We start from the raw sequence: 18,245 nt of genomic DNA, 5'->3' as shown, positions 1-18,245 counted from the left end.
TCACAGTTCCCAAGAAGAGGGGCATACCAGGCCATGCTGGAAGAAGCTCTAGGGTCAGGCAGCCTGTGGATGGAAGGAGAAAAAGCGAGGCCCAGACCTTGGTTTGTCTGGGGAAGGATGAGAGGCAGGCAGCTGTGTGCATGCGTAGGGTTGGAGCGCTAAAGAACTGGAGAGTGATCGAGGATGCAGGGGCGCTGTCCAGTTATCTGGGCTCGGGAGACTTAGAGTAGGGAAATTTTTGGCCTTGTGTGAGTTAGAGGTGGTCAGGGCTGTGAGCTGCTTTTATATTGTATATAAAAGGTGTGTGCATAGGCAACTTACTAGCTAAGAACTAGGTAACCTTGAAGGAGCAGTCCCATTTCAAGTCCGTATGGCCCTCAAGATGGGAAAGCATCATGAAACACAGAAACAACAGGATGCAAAAACCATGATAAATAAGGATCTTTTTCTGAAAAAGTTCTGAGCAACTAAGTTTGGCTGGGTAATTCCTGCCCTCATTTTTGTTTTCTGAGGTAGGTTCTGGGTATACAGTCCAGACTGGCCTCCATCTTGAGATCCTCCTGGCTAAGCCTTAAAAACGCTGGAATTACAGACCTTGCTTTGTCTATTTGTCTGTTTGTCTGTCTGTCTGTCTGTCTGTCTGTATGTATGTATCATCCTGATAGCATATAGAATTCTATAAGAAATTTACACACATTCTATAAGAAAAGTTGTGAAAATGCCCATGAGAACAACTGTCTTTGTAGAGCACTTACCATGCCTTGCATCTGGTGCAACATGGCAGATGTGATCTCATTTCAAAGATTACACTAGAGACCTAAAGCAAAAGACTCTGCGTCATGCATTCTAGTAGAGTAGCTCAAGGTAAAGCTTGCAGGAGGGGACCCTGAGAATTTGGTTGAAAGTCTTTCTACAGAGACAGCCGTCTTCAGCTTGTTGGCATGGGTTCTTAGCCTGCCGTTATATAAGCAGGTAACCATGGTTTACACATTCACACTCCTCAAATCATACCCGTGGCAAGGGTCATCTAGTTTCTTCAAAGACGGAACCTCAGGATCTCAACACAGTGTCCAAGGAACACACACACATGTGCGCACGCACACATACACACACACACACACACACACACACACACACTTTATCTAGATTGTCAAGACAGGTAAAATGTAACATACTTTTCATCTCTATAGAGAAGCGTCAGGATCCTGCCTCTACGGTTACAATGAAGTTTTGGAGTTTGGGGTACTAAAAGGTAAGGTTTTGTTGGTTAATAAAGAAATCAGAGAGGAGCGATTTGATGCTTAGATCTTTTCCATGGAGCCTTGCCTTTTGCAGTGTGCACCTCAGCCCTTTGCTAACTGATCTAGTCCATTCCCAGTTAACCTCAGATGGGCAACCAGACCGCGCAGCCTCATCTTCCAGGCCACTTCTTATTAGGACCAGTCTTCTCAGTGGAGACCTGCTTCTACAGGTGTGGGGAGCCTAGCCAGAATTGCTGATGCCGATCTAAGCTCCCCATCTCCGTCACCAACTCTCTCAGCCTCACCTCTGGATCTCCAGGGAGAAGACACCTGACTCTAGCTAAACAACATTCTTATATCCATACTGATTGTTAAAGACTCAGCCAATCCACACCCTCCCTGGGACTCCTCAGCTAAAGCACCAGAGGAGACCATTTCTGGATGGAATGGCAGTCCAGCAGAGTATAAAGATGAAGCTGGTGCTGGCCATTTTTCCCTTAGGTAGGACATGGAAGAAATGATAATGTGACCCCTGAGGAGAAATGGAGGGAGACAGAGCTCTCGGATCCAGCCATACTTGAAGCTAAGTGTACACTATTACTGCCCAGGTACAAGAGCCATGAAACCCCTTTATGTCCCCTTAGGCTAGTTCAGAAATTCGATTTCCAAGTGACGGAGTCCAAACTTGTATACAAGTTTTAATATTAGAGTTATTTTTATTGTCCACCTAGTGCTGTTTTCTGGAGTTCTCATGGTTATGGTTGATTATTAATAAAGAGAAACATAACTTAAGATAGCATTTAAGTGCTTCCTATATGTTAGGCTCAATTACTTCCCATACAGCAGGTGAATGTGAGAAGCACATTAAGCAAGGCCATGGGCTGTGAGTGAATGAGCTGAGACTTGAACCTAGGCAAACTGGCCAGAGTCTGTGCTGTTAGTGACTGAGCCAACAACTGCAAACAGGTTCTTTCTTACTGTGAAGTCCCTCATAATAATGTACAGTGACAGGGGAACAAGGCATAATGTCCCCTTTCCTCTCTCTGTCTGGTTGCCCCAAGGTACCGTTTTAGCTTTCCAAGATAAAAGAGGGCTTAGTTCCCCTTCGCATAGAATTTGAATACCACTGTCCTCCAGACCTAGGGAAGAATACTTTGGAAAGATGGTGACTCCTAAGTCCAGTGCGAATTAGCACAATCCCCGGAAACATCTATCTTTTCCTAAGTCTAGTGAGTGATGTTATTAATCAGTTGATGAAACCAACTAAATCCCAGAGTAAACTGCAGTGTATGATCTAAGATAAATACATGGAGGAAAGCCACATGTTACATGATGAGAAAGAGCAGTCTTATGGCTCTAGGCTTGCCTGGAGTGAAAAGCAGGATGGCCTGCCATGCTTCCTGGGATGAGGTCCCTGGGTTTGCATTTCCATCAACAGCTCCTGAAGATCTCCGCTCTCTGTCTCATTTCCCACCAGAACTGTCAGTCCCCGAGTTTGCACTTAGTTTCTTGATTACCTGCAGAACCCCCAAAACTGCAACAGCGGCTGCTATCTTAGGTCCTTGGATTTATGAGGCTCGTTGCCTGTCCCTTGCACCTGCCTGAGCTGTGGTTTTGGGGATGGGCAGTGACATGGTGCGGATGGGGACAATGGGGCAACAGATCCCAGGCATGAGGATAGCTGAGCAAGGGGGCAATTCTGAGATTATAGGAGTAGCAACAGAGCACACCCAGTGTGTGACGTGCATGTCTTCCCATAAATGCCAACCATTCTAGGAAGGTGGTTTTGTTTCCTGCTGCAGGAGGCAGAGGGTGCCTGTGAAACATAGCGGCGTGACACATGGAAAAGCTGCTTCTTAAACAGGGGTAACCTGGAGAAGATGCAGCAGTTTCTAGCGCCCCTCTCAGCACTAATAAGTAGCAGAAGGCTGTGGGATCTTGATGAGGAGTTAAGGGTACAGACAAATTTCTAGTTTCTTTTCTTAACAGAAATCAATACACACTTTGTTTTCCTCAAAGTCTAGATCAAAATGCCTTCAAACCAAAGAGAAAGCATGTCAGACAGCCCTCATGAGCTCGCAGCTCTGTTTGGCTTTGATTTGGGGTGATCCATTCTCCATGTTTGTCTGACCCTCAGACCTGCTGCATCGTCAAGGCCTCTAAGGAAGGGAGAATGAGGCAGCGAGCAGACAAGAGCTGTAGATGGTGAGAGAGTCATGGACGGTGAGTTCTGGAAACCAAGGAGGACCAGGTTTTTCTGCACCGTCAGATGTTGGGAGCTTGAGTCCCCATAGTCACATTTACTGGTGCTTTATGCCCAAAGGACTTAGATGTGCTGACTGCTCAAGTGTTCATCTCTGCTCACACATATAGCAGCTCGTGAAGTGAACACACATCCTCACCCATGCCAATTCTAACCTAGGGAAGAGATCTACAGGCCCTGCTAAAATGAAGTTCATTTAAGAAACCATTGCTAAGCCTTTAAAGCAGAGTCAATAGGATTTAATGTGTATAGTATATGTATATTAAAAGAAAACCTCGCCGGGCAGTGGTGGCACATACCTTTAATCCCAGCACTTGGGAGGCAAAGGCAGGTGGATTTCTGAGTTCGAGGCCAGCCTGGTCTACAGAGTGAGTTCCAGGACAGCCAGGGCTATACAGAGAAACCCTGTCTCGAAAAACCAAAAAAGAAAACCTCATTATTTGAAATTAAGAAGAGACAACCAAAGGTAACTCTTGGCATATAGAGACACCATGACACAGGCAACTCTTACAAAAACAAAACATTTGAGGACTTGCTTAGAGTTTTTAACTTAACAGTTTTAGAGGGCTAGTCAATGTTCATCATGGCAGAAAAGCCAGCCGGCATGGCACTGGAGCAAAAGCTGAGAGCTTTATATCCTGATTCATAGGTGTGCACACACACACACACACACACACACACACACACACACACACACACTCAGAGAGAGACACACACACAGACACACACACACTCAGAGACACACACACACTCAGAGAGAGAGACACACAGACAGACACACATACTCAGAGACACACACACACACACTCAGAGAGAGACACACACACAGACACAGAGCCTGGGGTCTAGTGTGGAAATCTCAAAGCCCACCACAGTGACATACTTCCTCCAACAGGGCCACACCTCCCGTCCTCCCCAAACAGTTCACCAACTGGCAACTAAGCACACAAACGTATGATTCTATGGGGGCCATTTTCATTTAAACAACCACAGGGTATATTTGCCAAAGCTTGAAGAACATTAGCTTTCATCAGAGAACTCTTGGGAGCCCAGTTAGCAACTGGATAAACAAAAGACACATGGTTAAATGTAGCTCCTGTCCAAAGACTTCAAATACAGGTTGAGGAGAGTTCAACTGGATGATGCTCCAACTGTGAAGAACTAGAATAGCCACATAGAATTCAAACCTGCTAGGGGGCACGGGAGGGCTGTGGCTTCGATGCCTAGAAGCTGCAGGAGGAACTTGGAGGAAGGCAGAACTGCAGAAAAATGGTGTACTTGGCCTGATCTTCATTATTGCTCGCTTTCTCCCTCTCTCCCTCCCTCCCTCCCTCCCTCCCTCCCTCCCTCCCTCCCTCCCTCCCTCCCTCCCTCCCTCTTTTTCTCTCTCTCTCTCTCTCTCTGTGCGCATACACATTAAAATGAGTGTTTGGAAATCATGAGAGAACTTATGGAATATCTATTCTCTCCTCCCACTATGTGGGTCTCTGGGATGGAATTCAGGTTGTCAGGCTTGGTGACAAATGATCTTATGGTGTATCCTTTTTAAAAATTAATTTTGAGCTGGGCAGTAGTGGCGCATGTCTTTAATTCCAGCACCTGGGAGGTAGAGGCAGGGGGATTTCTGAGTTTGAGGCCAGCCTGGTCTACAGAGTAAGTCCCGGGACAGCCAGAGCTACACAGAGAAACCCTGTCTTGAAAAATATAATAATAATAATAATAATAATAATAATAATAATAATAATAATAATAATAACAACAACAACAACGTTTCATGCAGTTGTTATCTGTCAAGTGTGCAATTCAGTCTTTTTTTCCCCTGTAAAATCACAGTTGACCAACCACCACTAATTTTAGAACATTTTTACCTCCCAAACCTACTACCTATTCATTACTATTCTTTACTTTTCCTTAATCATGAGTGACCATTAATTTGCCTCTGTGGACTTTTGTGTCTGGTTTCTATTATTTTCAAAGTTCGTCTATGTTGAAGGATGTATCAGCACTTCATTTTTACAGGCAAAATTTTAATTATGTGTATACACTTTATCCTTTTCTTAGGTGATGGGAATCTGGATAACTTTCAACCCTTTCCTACTACGAGTAATGCCACGCTAGCACTGACACATCCACATGGCTCTGCTCAGTTGCAAGGGCACGGAATCAGCCATAGACATTTGTAGATGTCCACGGACAGATGGACAGACACTGGAAATGTTGCACGTGCATACAATGGAATTGTACTCAGTTGTAGGGGAAAATGGGATTTGCACAAAAGTGGATGGAACTCGAAACAATTGTTTTAAGTGGGATGGGGTCAAGCTCAGACAAATAGCACATGTTCTCTCGAATACAGATCCTGGCCTTCATTAAACATGTATCTTCAGGTGGGAGAAAATGGTGGCGAAGGTCAGGAAACTAGAAAGAGGACCAGGAGACTAAGGGCAACTCTGAGGGAGGAGGTGGGGAAGGCAATAAAGTGAGAGGGGGACACCAATGGTGACAGGGCACATAGCTGAGAAAGGGGTCTGGGATCTGGGGACAGATCAAATGGCAAGTTCATACGGAAGCCTCTTACTCCCTAGGCTAAAGGTATAGGGGACATTGACTCATTCATGCCACAGAAGTGTGTCCAGTTCTTTGTGCATGTATCTACGAGCAGACTGCTAGGCCACATAGTAACTACCTGCAGGATTTTCCAAGGAACTGCAAGCTGCTTGTCTCAAAGCAACAGCACTGTTCTCCTATCCCGGAAAGGGGATGAGGACACTTGAATTTCAACCTCTTGTCAAAATTCTGTGGTGGTCCTTTTAGTTATTCCAGTGGATACAAGGCAGAACTGTGTGGTTTTAAATTGCATTCCCCAGTGGCTAATGATGTTGGGCATATTTTATGCGTTTATTGGACATTTACGTATCTAGGGGAAAATAACCACTGAGGTATAGGTCTTAATTCCATTCTTCTGCATGAAGATACCCAGTGGTCCTTGACCTATTTGTTGAAAACACCCCACTCCACACACTCACAATGAATGAATTTCAGCACACTTGCTGAGTGGGATATACCTTACAAGCTGTTGAACTATAGAAATACACTTTACTATTCATGACATCTCGAATTTGATTAAAAAAAAAACCAGAACATATGCTTGTTGTATAAAAAGGCTGTTTGCATTCTTTTAAATGAAAATTCTATTTCCCTCAACAAGTTATAACCTTTGAATATCAATTTGAATAGAAAAAATTATCACAAATGCAAATATTTTATGATAGACATGCTAGTTCAAGGCTTGATGGCTCAAACACCACTCTTTTGCTATTAAAAGGGAAGTAAGATTATCACAAAAGTAGTGACACAATTATAATACTCATGAAGAAAATCCATTAATTCTACAAGTTAAATTCACCTATGAATTAGATTTATTTGACAGTGATAAAAATCTCACAAGAAATAGTAAAATAAGCACCAATGAAGTTTCCTTAATAAAATGAAGTCTCTTTAATAAAAAATTTGGGAGATCTCAGAACACAGATGTAAGAATGCGGTGTGCAGAGTATAAGGAAACAATAATCGTGTCTGTCAGGGATTCGTTTGGAAGTTCCAGAAATGTACAAATAAAGTCTACATTTGCATCCATGTCCTACCGAATGTCCCCGTGAAGCTGGTGACAACAAGAGTCTGAAGACAACTTACAAACATGGTGAGATTCGTTTAATAGCTTTTAAAGATTTTTTTTTCCTGTAAAATGGCTTGTATTTCCACAGGTACAACAGTGAAGAAATAAAGTTTTCAATTTGACATGAAATATAAAAGAACAGATTTTACAAATATAGCCATAAATTCTAACTGCTCATAACACTATACATGGTAAATACGACCAGGCCCCTGACTTCTAGATTATTTAACAGAGAGAAGCCATCTGCGGTCTCATCTTAAAAGGCAGAACATCCTTTTTAGCATGTTTATTTTTGTTTAGAAAGTTAAGCAGACCTGGAAAATGTATTCATTTTCCCTTACTGCCCACTGGGGAGTAGAGAGGGCAGACGTTTGTGAGGGCGCATTACTACAAAGTAACGGCAGAACTCTTCTGTTTCTACTGCTTCAGGAATGCTTAGCGTCTTTTACAGATATTCTGAAGTTACCTCATTGGCCTTGGGTTATAAAGCAACCACTGGAGCTGTGACCTCTGCTCCTCACCACAGGAGCTTCAGACCCTCAGTCCAAAAGGCAGAGCTCTGAGATCAGGAGACTGACAGCTTCAGGAACAGAATCACATCTGGTGAAATCAAGGGCTTGGGCGGGGCTTATCTGTCTGAAATCCCACCATGAGAGGCAAGACTGCATGAAGTCAGGACCAAGAGTGGCATGACTGCCCACCTCTTGTGCCCACCTCAAGAAAAGAACAGCTCTGAAGGAGAAAAGCAAGGAGTGAGATCATGGAACAACCGTTAGTACACATAAGTAGAACATGTATACCCTAAACTCTTAGAAGGGTCCAGAAATCAATACTGAGCTCTTGCTTGCAGAGACTGGTAAGGGAAAATAGGGGGCCTTGCTGCTTTACGGAGAGGTCCCGACTCTCCGAATACAGTATACGTAATAACTTAAAACGATTTCCCTACTAGCACTGGGAAACAAATTCTACTACAATCACATTTATGCCGGTCCTGGCATTCTTCTGCACCTAGATTAGCTCGTCTCCTTAATGGAGTCCGTCCTGTTTCCAATGGCTTTCTCCTTTCTCTATGCCCTAACCCTGCAAGTCTATAACCGGTTATATCACGTGGCTTCCCTGAGGCACAAAGGTACCAAACCCTATAATTAACTATTGAGGAATGATATAAATATGCTATTTATATTAAATGATTTTAATTATTTCAGGCCACAGAAGTACGGGGGGTGGGGAAGGACCCAGAAAGCCTAGTTCTTACTCTGCAGTGTGAACTGTAGCCCTTTTTGCAAAAGCTGAACGAAATCAGAGAAATGTGGAGAGCCGCAGTGTGCATGACCCAGCAGCACCATTTATTATTATTACTAATAAAAAACACTAGAAAAATACTCAGAGCTATATCCCATTCACTCTGATTTTTTTTTTTTGTAAGAAAATGACACAACTGAAAAAAATATCATCTATGGAGGCATGTCACTAGGGCTTGACTTCTGGAAACCTATTTGAAAAGGCAAATGGTCGGGCTGAGACCAGGGTAAGTGGTTGGTGATCTCCTTATGTACAAGTGGGAGGGGGTTGGGATTCATCCTTTATGTGAGGACCGCCAAACCTGAACACAGAGATGACCTTGGAGAAGTTTGCTTTTCTCAACCGTATCATCCGACTAGGATGAACTACACTTCTTTATTCTCAAAAACGTAACTGTTTTCAAGCTTGAGAACCTTTCCTCAGAAAGTGACTGAACAGAAATCGTCCATGGCAGCTTGGCTGTCTTTGCAGGTTGACACCTCTTTATTCCTCTGGCAGGGGCTATGGGGACAGGAGCTCACCTGGAAACCCAAGGAAAAGCTCCAGGTGGCCCTACTGCTGCCGAAGAGCCTGTGGTTTATGAGTTTCAGCTTGCACTTGAGCCGAGTTTGCAATGTTATGACCTCTGACGGTGTGGGGCTTGCCTTATCTGGAGGTGTATGCTAGACACAGAACGACCAGACACAGTCCTTGACACAGAGAAGTCTGATATCAGAGTGAACTTCCTTTAAAAAAATTTTTTTTTTTTGGATAGTTGAAATTTAATCTTTCTGGGTATAAAGACCCTTTATCTTAGAAGATAATCCCAGGACATCAAGAATTCTCCAAGTATCTATCTCCATATAAGGAGGTGGGGTCGGGGGAGGATGAGTGCATCTTTTATCCTTCTCTGAAAACCAGTGATGGAAATTCTGGCTGCACCAGATGACACCCTATAGGTTTCTCGAGAAAGTTGTCTGTCTGTCTATCTGTCTGTCTGTCTGTCTGTCTCTATTTTTTGTCTACAGGTAATCTATGTAGAACACAGGGAACTACCAGTAAAAAGACTGTTGTTGGATTTTCACATCATAAATATAATTAAAACAACAAAAAAATCTCTCTTAATACATTAACAGTCTCCACGGGAAAATAAAGCTATTTTTAAAACGACAGGTAAATCCAGCATACTGAGTCAAACGAAGCAGCAGCGCTACAGAAGAATAATATTATTTTGCTTTCAGGAAAAAGTACTCAAATAGGTTTAATTTGCTGAAAATAGGCAAAATATCTGCTAATAGGCAAGATATGGAAAAACCAATTCAAGTATGGATATGTCATAATCATATAAATTATTTATATTTACAAAAGCTAAAACAGGCAGCTCAAATCTGTTGATGGTCCTCCTGAGCAGACATTAATTTAACTGAAGACTGTTTCCCTGGGAATGGGGTGGAATGCAGCTAAGCCCCACGTGTCTCTCCATGCTGACATTCTGGGAACCACCAATACTACACACAGAAAAACAAGCATTCAGGCATCATTAGTCAATGCAAGATGAAACTGAAAGAGAGGGCCAGTGCAGGTCACATGAAATTCTGATTTAATTAGTCCTCAGTAAACACTCACTTGTTCTCTCAAAATCAGGAATCTCAAATGATCTCTGCAGACATGCTGCTCAGTGCTCCGGGTATCTAATGATCACATTTAGCTTTAGTTTGATTTGCAAATACCAAAACAAAAAACAAAACTTTATGGGGCTCCTTAAACTGAAAGGGAAGGTGAAAGATGGCAGGAAGGTAGGGGACAGAAATAGCAATCTCATTGTCACTTGTTGCTTCTGGGCTTACAAAATTTTGACTTTCCTAAGAAGAGGAGGAAACCATACTGTGAAGTGTCAACAAGTGGGTTTTAAAAAGTAAAAGCATATTTTAAATCCCACTTGGGTCTTAAGTATTCTGGTGTACAGATAAAAGCTGATATTAGAGTACCTAGAACATGCCCACTGATGCCAATAGCAGCAACAGCCCCCTTAGTGCATGTCCACTACCCTAGCTCATGAATTCAACCATCAATCAATCAATCAGTCAACCAACCAGTCACTTCTTGACATGCAAGATGAGGAGCAGAGACAGCCCATAATTAGCAAAAATAACAGGGCAGATTAAAGCCATGGGGAAATTCTTTGTTTGACATGCCAAGTATCTGATGAATGCGTACGTAAGTGAATTACACCAAAGTTAAAATAAAATAGTGTATGGATACTCTCTTCCACCCAAAGGTTTTTTAAAAAAAAAAGAAAAAGTGAGAAAAAGCTGCAGATTTCAAGACAAGTGCATGGCCTACGCATCCTGTCCACCAGTGTTTGTGGCAGGGCCGGTAGAGCTTAGGTATTGGGTCAGATTCTAGCCACTGTCAAGTATTCCCAGCGACTGAACATCACAAGATGTGTGGCGCCTGTGCCACACGGCTCTGCAGGCTGTGCCCTAAGAGACATCTTTTGAGTACATTTCTTCTACATTTGTAAAATCTTACCCAAGTTTACAAAGGGGAAAAAACAATCTGGTTAAAAACCTAAAGTTAAAATGAAAAGCATGGCAGATGAGATCCAATTATTACACAGGTATTAAAGTTTAATCGGGCAGACCTTGGTGACGATGCTGCTGTTCTGAGCATGCAAAACACAGTGGTATCTGTCAGCGCCTGGCCTGCTGCATTTCATCACCAGCCCCGTTCCCCAACCCAGTCCTCCTTCCCCTTAACAAACAGCATTACAAAAAGGTAGAATCTACAGTTAGTGGCAGAATCTTCACAGTAACGTGTTAATGCCGTATAGATGGCTGGCAGGGAGTCAGTCCACTGGACCTTGGAAAATCAATTTGATGCAGTTCTGTTCACCGACCAGCTGCGTGGCGCAGAACGGACAGGCGGCATGAAATGCGTGGGTTCCGTGGGGCAGTGGAATCTGCGACCAGTACTTGGCAGACTTCTCTGAACAAACGTGCCCACAGGGGGTGAAAGCGTGAGTTGGGGGTCCTGCATCGACATAAAATCCTGCCTCGCAGCCCAGCCAGAGAGGGACGTAGGGGCCCACAGTCCTGCACATGGGACACTCCCTCTCATTGGCTTCTGCGTCGCTCCGATGACCCCAGCTGTGGTAGCCGTGCACGTGGCCGCAGCTCAGGTATGCCCAGGGCTGCTTCTCTTCTACCACTTCCTTCCGGTTGATGCTGGGGAAGGCCAGGGTGTTGAGGCCCACGGGACACTGGGGTCGGGCTGCATTGATCTCCTGCCGGAGGGCTTCAATGTGCTTCTGAGTAGGAGCATGGAAAAGGCCATCTGCGGTTCTCCAGAGAAGAGTGGCCCCACACAGGTCAATGAGGGAGCCGTCTTGTAGGACGTTGGTCTCACTTTCCACCTACAACAGGTTTAATAGATACATCTTTAAAAGAAAAACTCTACACACTACAGGGGCAAAGGTACCCCCACATTCTACACTCAGTAAGTAGACAAGCAGAAGGCACAGGAGTAACACATGCCACTCAAAAGGGCATGGGAATTAACACCCTCCCCCAGCCTCAGTGCATGTGAATGAATGTTCAGGGTGTAACTCTGCACAAGGTGCTGAGTTATTTAAGTGGGGTTACTGCAGCACTTACTTTAAGAGTCCCATAGACATTATACTTTTACTTTTACCTTTTTATGCTGGTCATATACCCATAGATCTTATGAGGGATGAAAGCTGTCCTGCCAGTGAAGACCCATGCTCCTCTAGCAGAGCTGGTGCCCCAGCAGAACATCTGACACATCCCAGGCGACCCTTAGCTGCACAGGCCTTAATCTGTCTTTCATCCGTTTGTCCTAAGGTTCAAGGTAGAAGCCTTCATGAACAAGTCTTTGTTTTCCTAGGATATGTTTTTGCTGTGTGCCCCATGCTTGCACGGACAATTAACAGCTGACAGGCAGCAGAGTCAGGCATGGTCAGCAGGACTCAGCCCCATACTACTTGTGCCAGATGCATGCTAAGCCCCGAGGGGAGCAAGACTAACAAAACAGAAATGTGCTCTTCAGGAATCTGAGTGGGACAGGCATGCCTGGAGCCAGGGGAGGTCATTGAAGCTCTGGCCCACTGACTCTCTGACCCACTGACCCACAATGGCTGACAGTAGGCTCTGGGGGTTCTTGGCCCCTTATAGGTGACCCTGCGGTGATTACTGGAGGGAGCATACTGCCATCTTCTCCCTTTCTTTAGACTGTAGAAGGTGGCTGTGACAGTTAAATAACTAAAACAAGTGGATTCTTGGACCAAGGTCTGGCATTTGGTGAACACCGTTTGTCATTGTTACTTTGATGGAGACAGGTTAGGACAAATTCTGAAAGGATTCCTCCTGAATGGAGATTTGGGAAAGATGTTCAGAGCCAGGAGGAGGGTGATAAGACCAGCACACTAGAGAGGCGTGATGACCCTAAATATGGAGTTGACAAGGAGCTCACAGGGCCCTTGGGAACTCTGGGTGATGACACACAGGCTCAGGCTGCATGGCTGGGGTGGAGAGGGCTTGGTGCCAAGTGTATCTTTCACTAGCTCACATCTAGCTGCAGGGTGGATGGACTGGAGGGGTGCAGGGTGGTTGGCACAGGTCCTCTCTGCAGGCAGAGTTTGGGTATAAGATACGCAGTGAAGAGTATCCGTGGCAGACAGACCACTGGAGATCTTGATTTGAGGAAGAAACATGTCCATAATTTTATCTAGATCTGAGACACTAACTTCAAAATCTGTCTGGGCTGGGGAGACAGTACAGTTGGTAATGCAAGCAGGTGAACCTGAGCTCAGAACCCATGTGAGAAGGCCACATGTAGTATGTGTCCTTGTCATCAATAGAGACAGGAGGCCCTCTGGGAATCACTGGTTAGCCATCTTAGCCTAGTGACCAAAGCCCTATCTAAAAATGGCAGGTAGTACCTGGGGAACATACCAGAGGTTGTGCGGTCGTCTCCATATGCACACACACTACCACCACCACCACCCATTTTTAGAGCTGTTTCTTTTTAGCAACCCTGGCAAAAGTCTACTGTACATACTGTTGTCTAAGCTTGTATTGCAATTTCCAAAGAGGATAAGGAACCTACTTGGTGACATGCTCACTGGACGGTCTTGCTTTATTTAATCTTTTTTTTTTTTTTTTTTTTTTTTTTGGGCAGGGGATTGAGTGCAAGTCCTTGTCCAGGATGGGAAATAGTAACGTTCAGTAAGAGCATTACTGAGCTGTCTTCCCATGCCTTGGTTTATGAGACAGGGTCTCATGATGTAGCCCCATCTGACCTAGAACCTCCCAAGTACTATTAAGAGGCAGGGGCGTCTGTGTCTGGCTCAGTGTCCGGCTTTTATTCACACAGCTAGCAAACTCTGAAATGTAGCCCAGCTCAGAGTGAGTGCCCAGCTCAGCACTCTGTGGTGCAGTACTGGGTGGAATTCTAACCAGATCTGGGATCTCAGTACTGGCCACCTTCTAACTCTGTGACCTGAGGCAATATTTAACTTTCATGTGCTACTTGTCTTCACAGATAAGGTGAGGGGATTCTGCCTCCTGTAGAGTGCTGTGGAGCAGAGTGGATGAGCAGAACGCTTGGCAAGGAATGCTAATGTAGTGCCTGCACCTACCCTGTCTTCCTCCGCCAGTGTAATGATTAATCACAAGCCAGATGAGCTAGGGCAGTCTTGTGTAAAATTATCGGATCACCAGAAACATTTTCGTAAGGAAATTGTTTTCATATTCCCTTTCCTATTAATAATTTCTCAAAAAGTATTCAGATAAAACAGAGTTTGCCTGACCTTTCTCAGAAAACACTTTTCGTGTGTACTCATTAGAGATGCTGAGAAAAGGCTCCTTTACTATAAGGAGAAGAAGGACCCTTCCTGTCCCTGAATGGTGTGGAACAGGGAATGAGAAGGACTCTCAGGACCGAGCCTCAGGTGTAGGATAGCAAACTGTCCATCAGACCCTGTTCCTTTCTCCACTTTGGAAACATCTGGTTGCCACTTTCATCTCTGCAGCCCACAGAACAACCCTCACCCCCTTCAACCTCCCCCACCACTGTGTGTTTTATCTATGGCTGTTTGGTAAATGTCTTTTCTATAATCTAGAAAAAATCGAATGTGTGTTCTGTCTGTCTGTCTTCTATGCAACAAAGGGAGCCCCTTAAGGCCTTGTGTCATGGCTACTTCAGGATCAGAAACCTCGGATACTACTGACAACCAGAAAGGGAAAGAGACACTTGTTTCAAAGCTCGGCAGAGACACTTCTGAGAAGAGGTCACCATAGCGATACAGGACCAAGTAGAATAGCCTACCGTTGTCCGGGGTGAGCAACACCAAGAATGGAATCAATTTCTAACTATGAAACTCAGGAGGTAGGGGAATGCCAGCTTAATTATTTCTTAGTTTTAGAAAATCCAGATCTTCTAATTTAAACATTTCACTCACTGCCTCACACTGCTCAGCATTTTTCTGACTTAGTAAAGTGTCACAGGGAAAGGTAAATAACATAATAAACCACTGTCTTCTCAAGACGGTCAGGAGCGAGAAAGGATACACTTACACACTGTAATGGCCAGCTAAGAGGTAAGGACGGCCACACCCGTCCGACTCTCTGGAGCTTATGGGATTGTTTCTGGATCAGAAAATGGCACATTCCACCCTGCACAAAGGCTCGGAGCTTTATCAGTGGGAAAGTGACAGCCACCATGAAGCACCTGTGCCAATTTTCCAGAGCAGAGTCCACTCACCAGCTTTCCCCTCTGCTGGGCCGACCTGGTCTCTCGCAAGGTGTACACATCTCCACAAACAGAGATCTCTCTCCAGACTCCAGGCTGGGATTCTTCGGTGAAGCCTCCTTGCGGGTGCATTACCAGGACACCGTTAGTGGTGAGCCCATCCATGTGTCCATCAGGGTTTTTCCATTTCGCTGCCTTCTCCTGCAGGACAATACCATACACCAGAAAAGGTTAGGTAAAGTGACACTCAAAGAGGAGGACTCCAGGGTCTCCCTTAAAACACAGGGAAAGCTAGCCGGGCAGTGGTGGTGCATGCCTTTAATCCCAGCACTTGGGAGGCAGAAGCAGATGCTTCTCTGAGTTCAAGGCCAGCCTGGTCTACACAGTGAGTTCCAGGACAGCCAGGCCAATACAGAGAAACCCTGTCTCGAAAAACATAGTACACGGCAAAGGTGGGAGAGAGGTGAGAGATTTTGGTTTCTATTTAATGCTGATAACTGGAGGATAATGTGCTCGTCTGACACCAGGAGAGCTGTTTGGAGAGGAAAGGTTCACCTCTGGCCACTCATTACATTCTCCTCAGGAGTTTAGACAGACCTGGCACCTGACCTCCTCACTGACAGATGCCCCTCCCGTGTCAAGCCTGGAATCCCAGCCTTCACTTCCTTTCCTGGGCTTCACTTCTGCCTGCTCTTACCCAGGCACCTACAACTGTTTCACATGCACTCACTACCTGGATACAGACGGAAACATAATATTCTAGAAAGTACTTTTTATTAAAGGCTCAAAATTAAAACAAAAAAATTAAGCCAATCATTTAGGAGCTAGTGTGTATGAACACAAGCGGCTGTGCCTGTCCCCAAAGCGGACAGTGATGGGACAGACTGCTCAGGCTGCTGCACTGTTTTAACCTCCCCCTCCTTCCTGGTGACAGAGCTCATGTTTTGTCCATGAGGCAGGGCAGGGAAGATCAAAGCCCTGCTTAGTACAAAGCCATGAGAGCAGTTCCAGACTTCCTAGTGCCCCATGGCACAGATATTGGAAAGCTCAGGACAGGGCGGCACACTCAGAGGCCGACTTCCCTCTCCTCTCAACGCTCAAGTGGCTGGTGTGCCAGCAGAGACACTGGACAAGACAGAGAGAACCCGGCCCAAGATGTCACAGGACCACTGCATCAACCTGTGCTGGATGGGCCTTCCATGGAACTTCCTGTCATGTGGGACAATATAGTTTATCATCCTTTAGGTCACATGGACAATTACTCTCTGCAACAATATTCCGATTCAAGAGGTCTTTGTATCAAGATAGGATAGTCACTAAAGCTTTTGGGGTCTTTGTTACGACATACCACATATGGATGGGCTACAGCAAACACTCAGCTTTCAGGGAACAGTTAGTTCACTGATAAGTTCCTTAGAGCTCTGAAGAGTTAAATGTGTGCGCTTATGGTTCCCATTGAAATAAACCTCTCAAATTCACCACAAATGTGTTATACATAATGCTAACATATACTCCTTTGGAGTAATTACTGCATATAACTGATAAAGTAAATACAACAACAATAACTGAGTAATCTACAGAATTTCTTTTTACTGAGGCAGCATTTCTCTGCAGTACAGGCTGGCCTTGACATTATAACCCTCCTGCTTCTCTCTCCTGAGTGCCATGTGGCCAGGCTTCAAATTACCCTCAGGTTCTTACCACTGTCTTCTCAGGCTGTCCTGTAAACTAGAATTTTAAAAACCTCTAACGGCAGCCTCCATACAAAGCAGCCTCCCCCCACATTAAGTAACTCCATCAGTAGTGGGTGTGAGCCTCAAACCAGAATATAGTCGCAGTGCTTACTCCGAGAAATATATTCTTGGAAGAATCGAATCCCGCTGCGAATATGCGTGCTGTGTATGGCTCGTTCCTGTCACATACGATCCTGCAGGCAAACCTAGAGATGGTGCTCTGTGTGATCTGGGCATCATCGTTCTGACCGCCGGACACCGTGTCTGTGACCACGAAGTCGATGGGGCTTTCTGTTGACCTGCCCACCTGAAGAAAACAAACACTCGCATGATGAAAAACATCAGGCTCCATGATGCAGTCACAGAACCATGTCAGCTTCATGATCTTTGCTTGATCAAGTGCATACCCTTTCTTGCCTTGTTACTGAAGAGAGAAATTACTATAAATAACCAGATCTTTTTTTAAAAAGATGTTTCATTTTATCCTACCAACAGTTAATGAGCTCTACATGCCCCCCTTGCTCCCACATGTCCTGTGCATATATGTGCAGACCAACATGAATACAGAGGCCAGAAGACAGCCTTAGCTGTCCCCTTCAAAGATGATGTCTACCTCCTGAGACAGTCTCTCATTGCCTGCTGTTCACCAGGAAGGCTGGGTGGGCTGGTTAGCCAGCTGTAGTGAGCCTCCTGTTTCTGCTTCCCTGGTACTGAGATTACTAGCACACATCCACTACTCTTCGTATTTTTTGTGGGTGCTGGGATTTGAACTTAGGTCCTCATGCTTGAAAGGCAGGCAGTTTACCAACTGAGCTATCTCCTCAGCCTGAGCTGGGTGCATACAAATACATAATACTGCAGCTATAATACTATCAACTAGATTCCTTGATCTTATTCATTTTGTTTTCTGCAATCTGCCAATTTTAAATATCATGAGAAAGCTCAATTTTCTATTTTTGAAGAGTGATGTTGGTTTTTCTATCTCAGATCCACTTGTAACTATTAATTTTTTTTATAGCAAATCATTCTTGTTTTCTATTTTCGGAGGAAATCAAACCTTTAAAGAATCAAAGGAGCTCTTTGCTTGCTGGACTCCCTGAGTCAGAGTCCGTGACTCATACACAGCACTGTGCAAACACAGCCCTTGCCCTGAGACAGAGGGACAAAGCTGGTTGCCATTGCTCAGTCAACCTAAGGACAGCGGACAGGAGCTTATCCTAGTCAGTTCAAAGCTCAGAATATGAGTGAAGGAAAAATTTAAAAAGCTATTCTTAGTACTT

General features: G+C 44.7%; 1 protein-coding gene across 2 annotated transcripts in view; it reads right to left on the bottom strand.

Moving 5' to 3' along the window:
- Positions 1-6,983: 6,983 nt before the first annotated feature.
- Positions 6,984-18,245, bottom strand: part of Peli2 (pellino E3 ubiquitin protein ligase family member 2) — a 133,672-nt gene continuing 122,410 nt past the window's right edge. For both annotated transcript variants that reach the window (XM_031362521.1, XM_031362523.1), the window contains 3 exons: positions 17,078-17,272; positions 15,245-15,433; positions 6,984-11,876 (listed from right to left, as the gene is read on the bottom strand). In XM_031362521.1, coding sequence (XP_031218381.1) covers positions 11,310-11,876; positions 15,245-15,433; positions 17,078-17,272 — 951 coding nt within the window. In that variant the 3' untranslated portion in view covers positions 6,984-11,309. The remainder of the gene's footprint in view (positions 11,877-15,244; positions 15,434-17,077; positions 17,273-18,245) is intronic.

Source organism: Mastomys coucha, unplaced genomic scaffold (genome assembly GCF_008632895.1).
Source record: "Mastomys coucha isolate ucsf_1 unplaced genomic scaffold, UCSF_Mcou_1 pScaffold9, whole genome shotgun sequence".
Taxonomy (NCBI): domain Eukaryota; kingdom Metazoa; phylum Chordata; class Mammalia; order Rodentia; family Muridae; genus Mastomys; species Mastomys coucha.
This window is presented reverse-complemented; position numbering and strand designations above follow the sequence as displayed.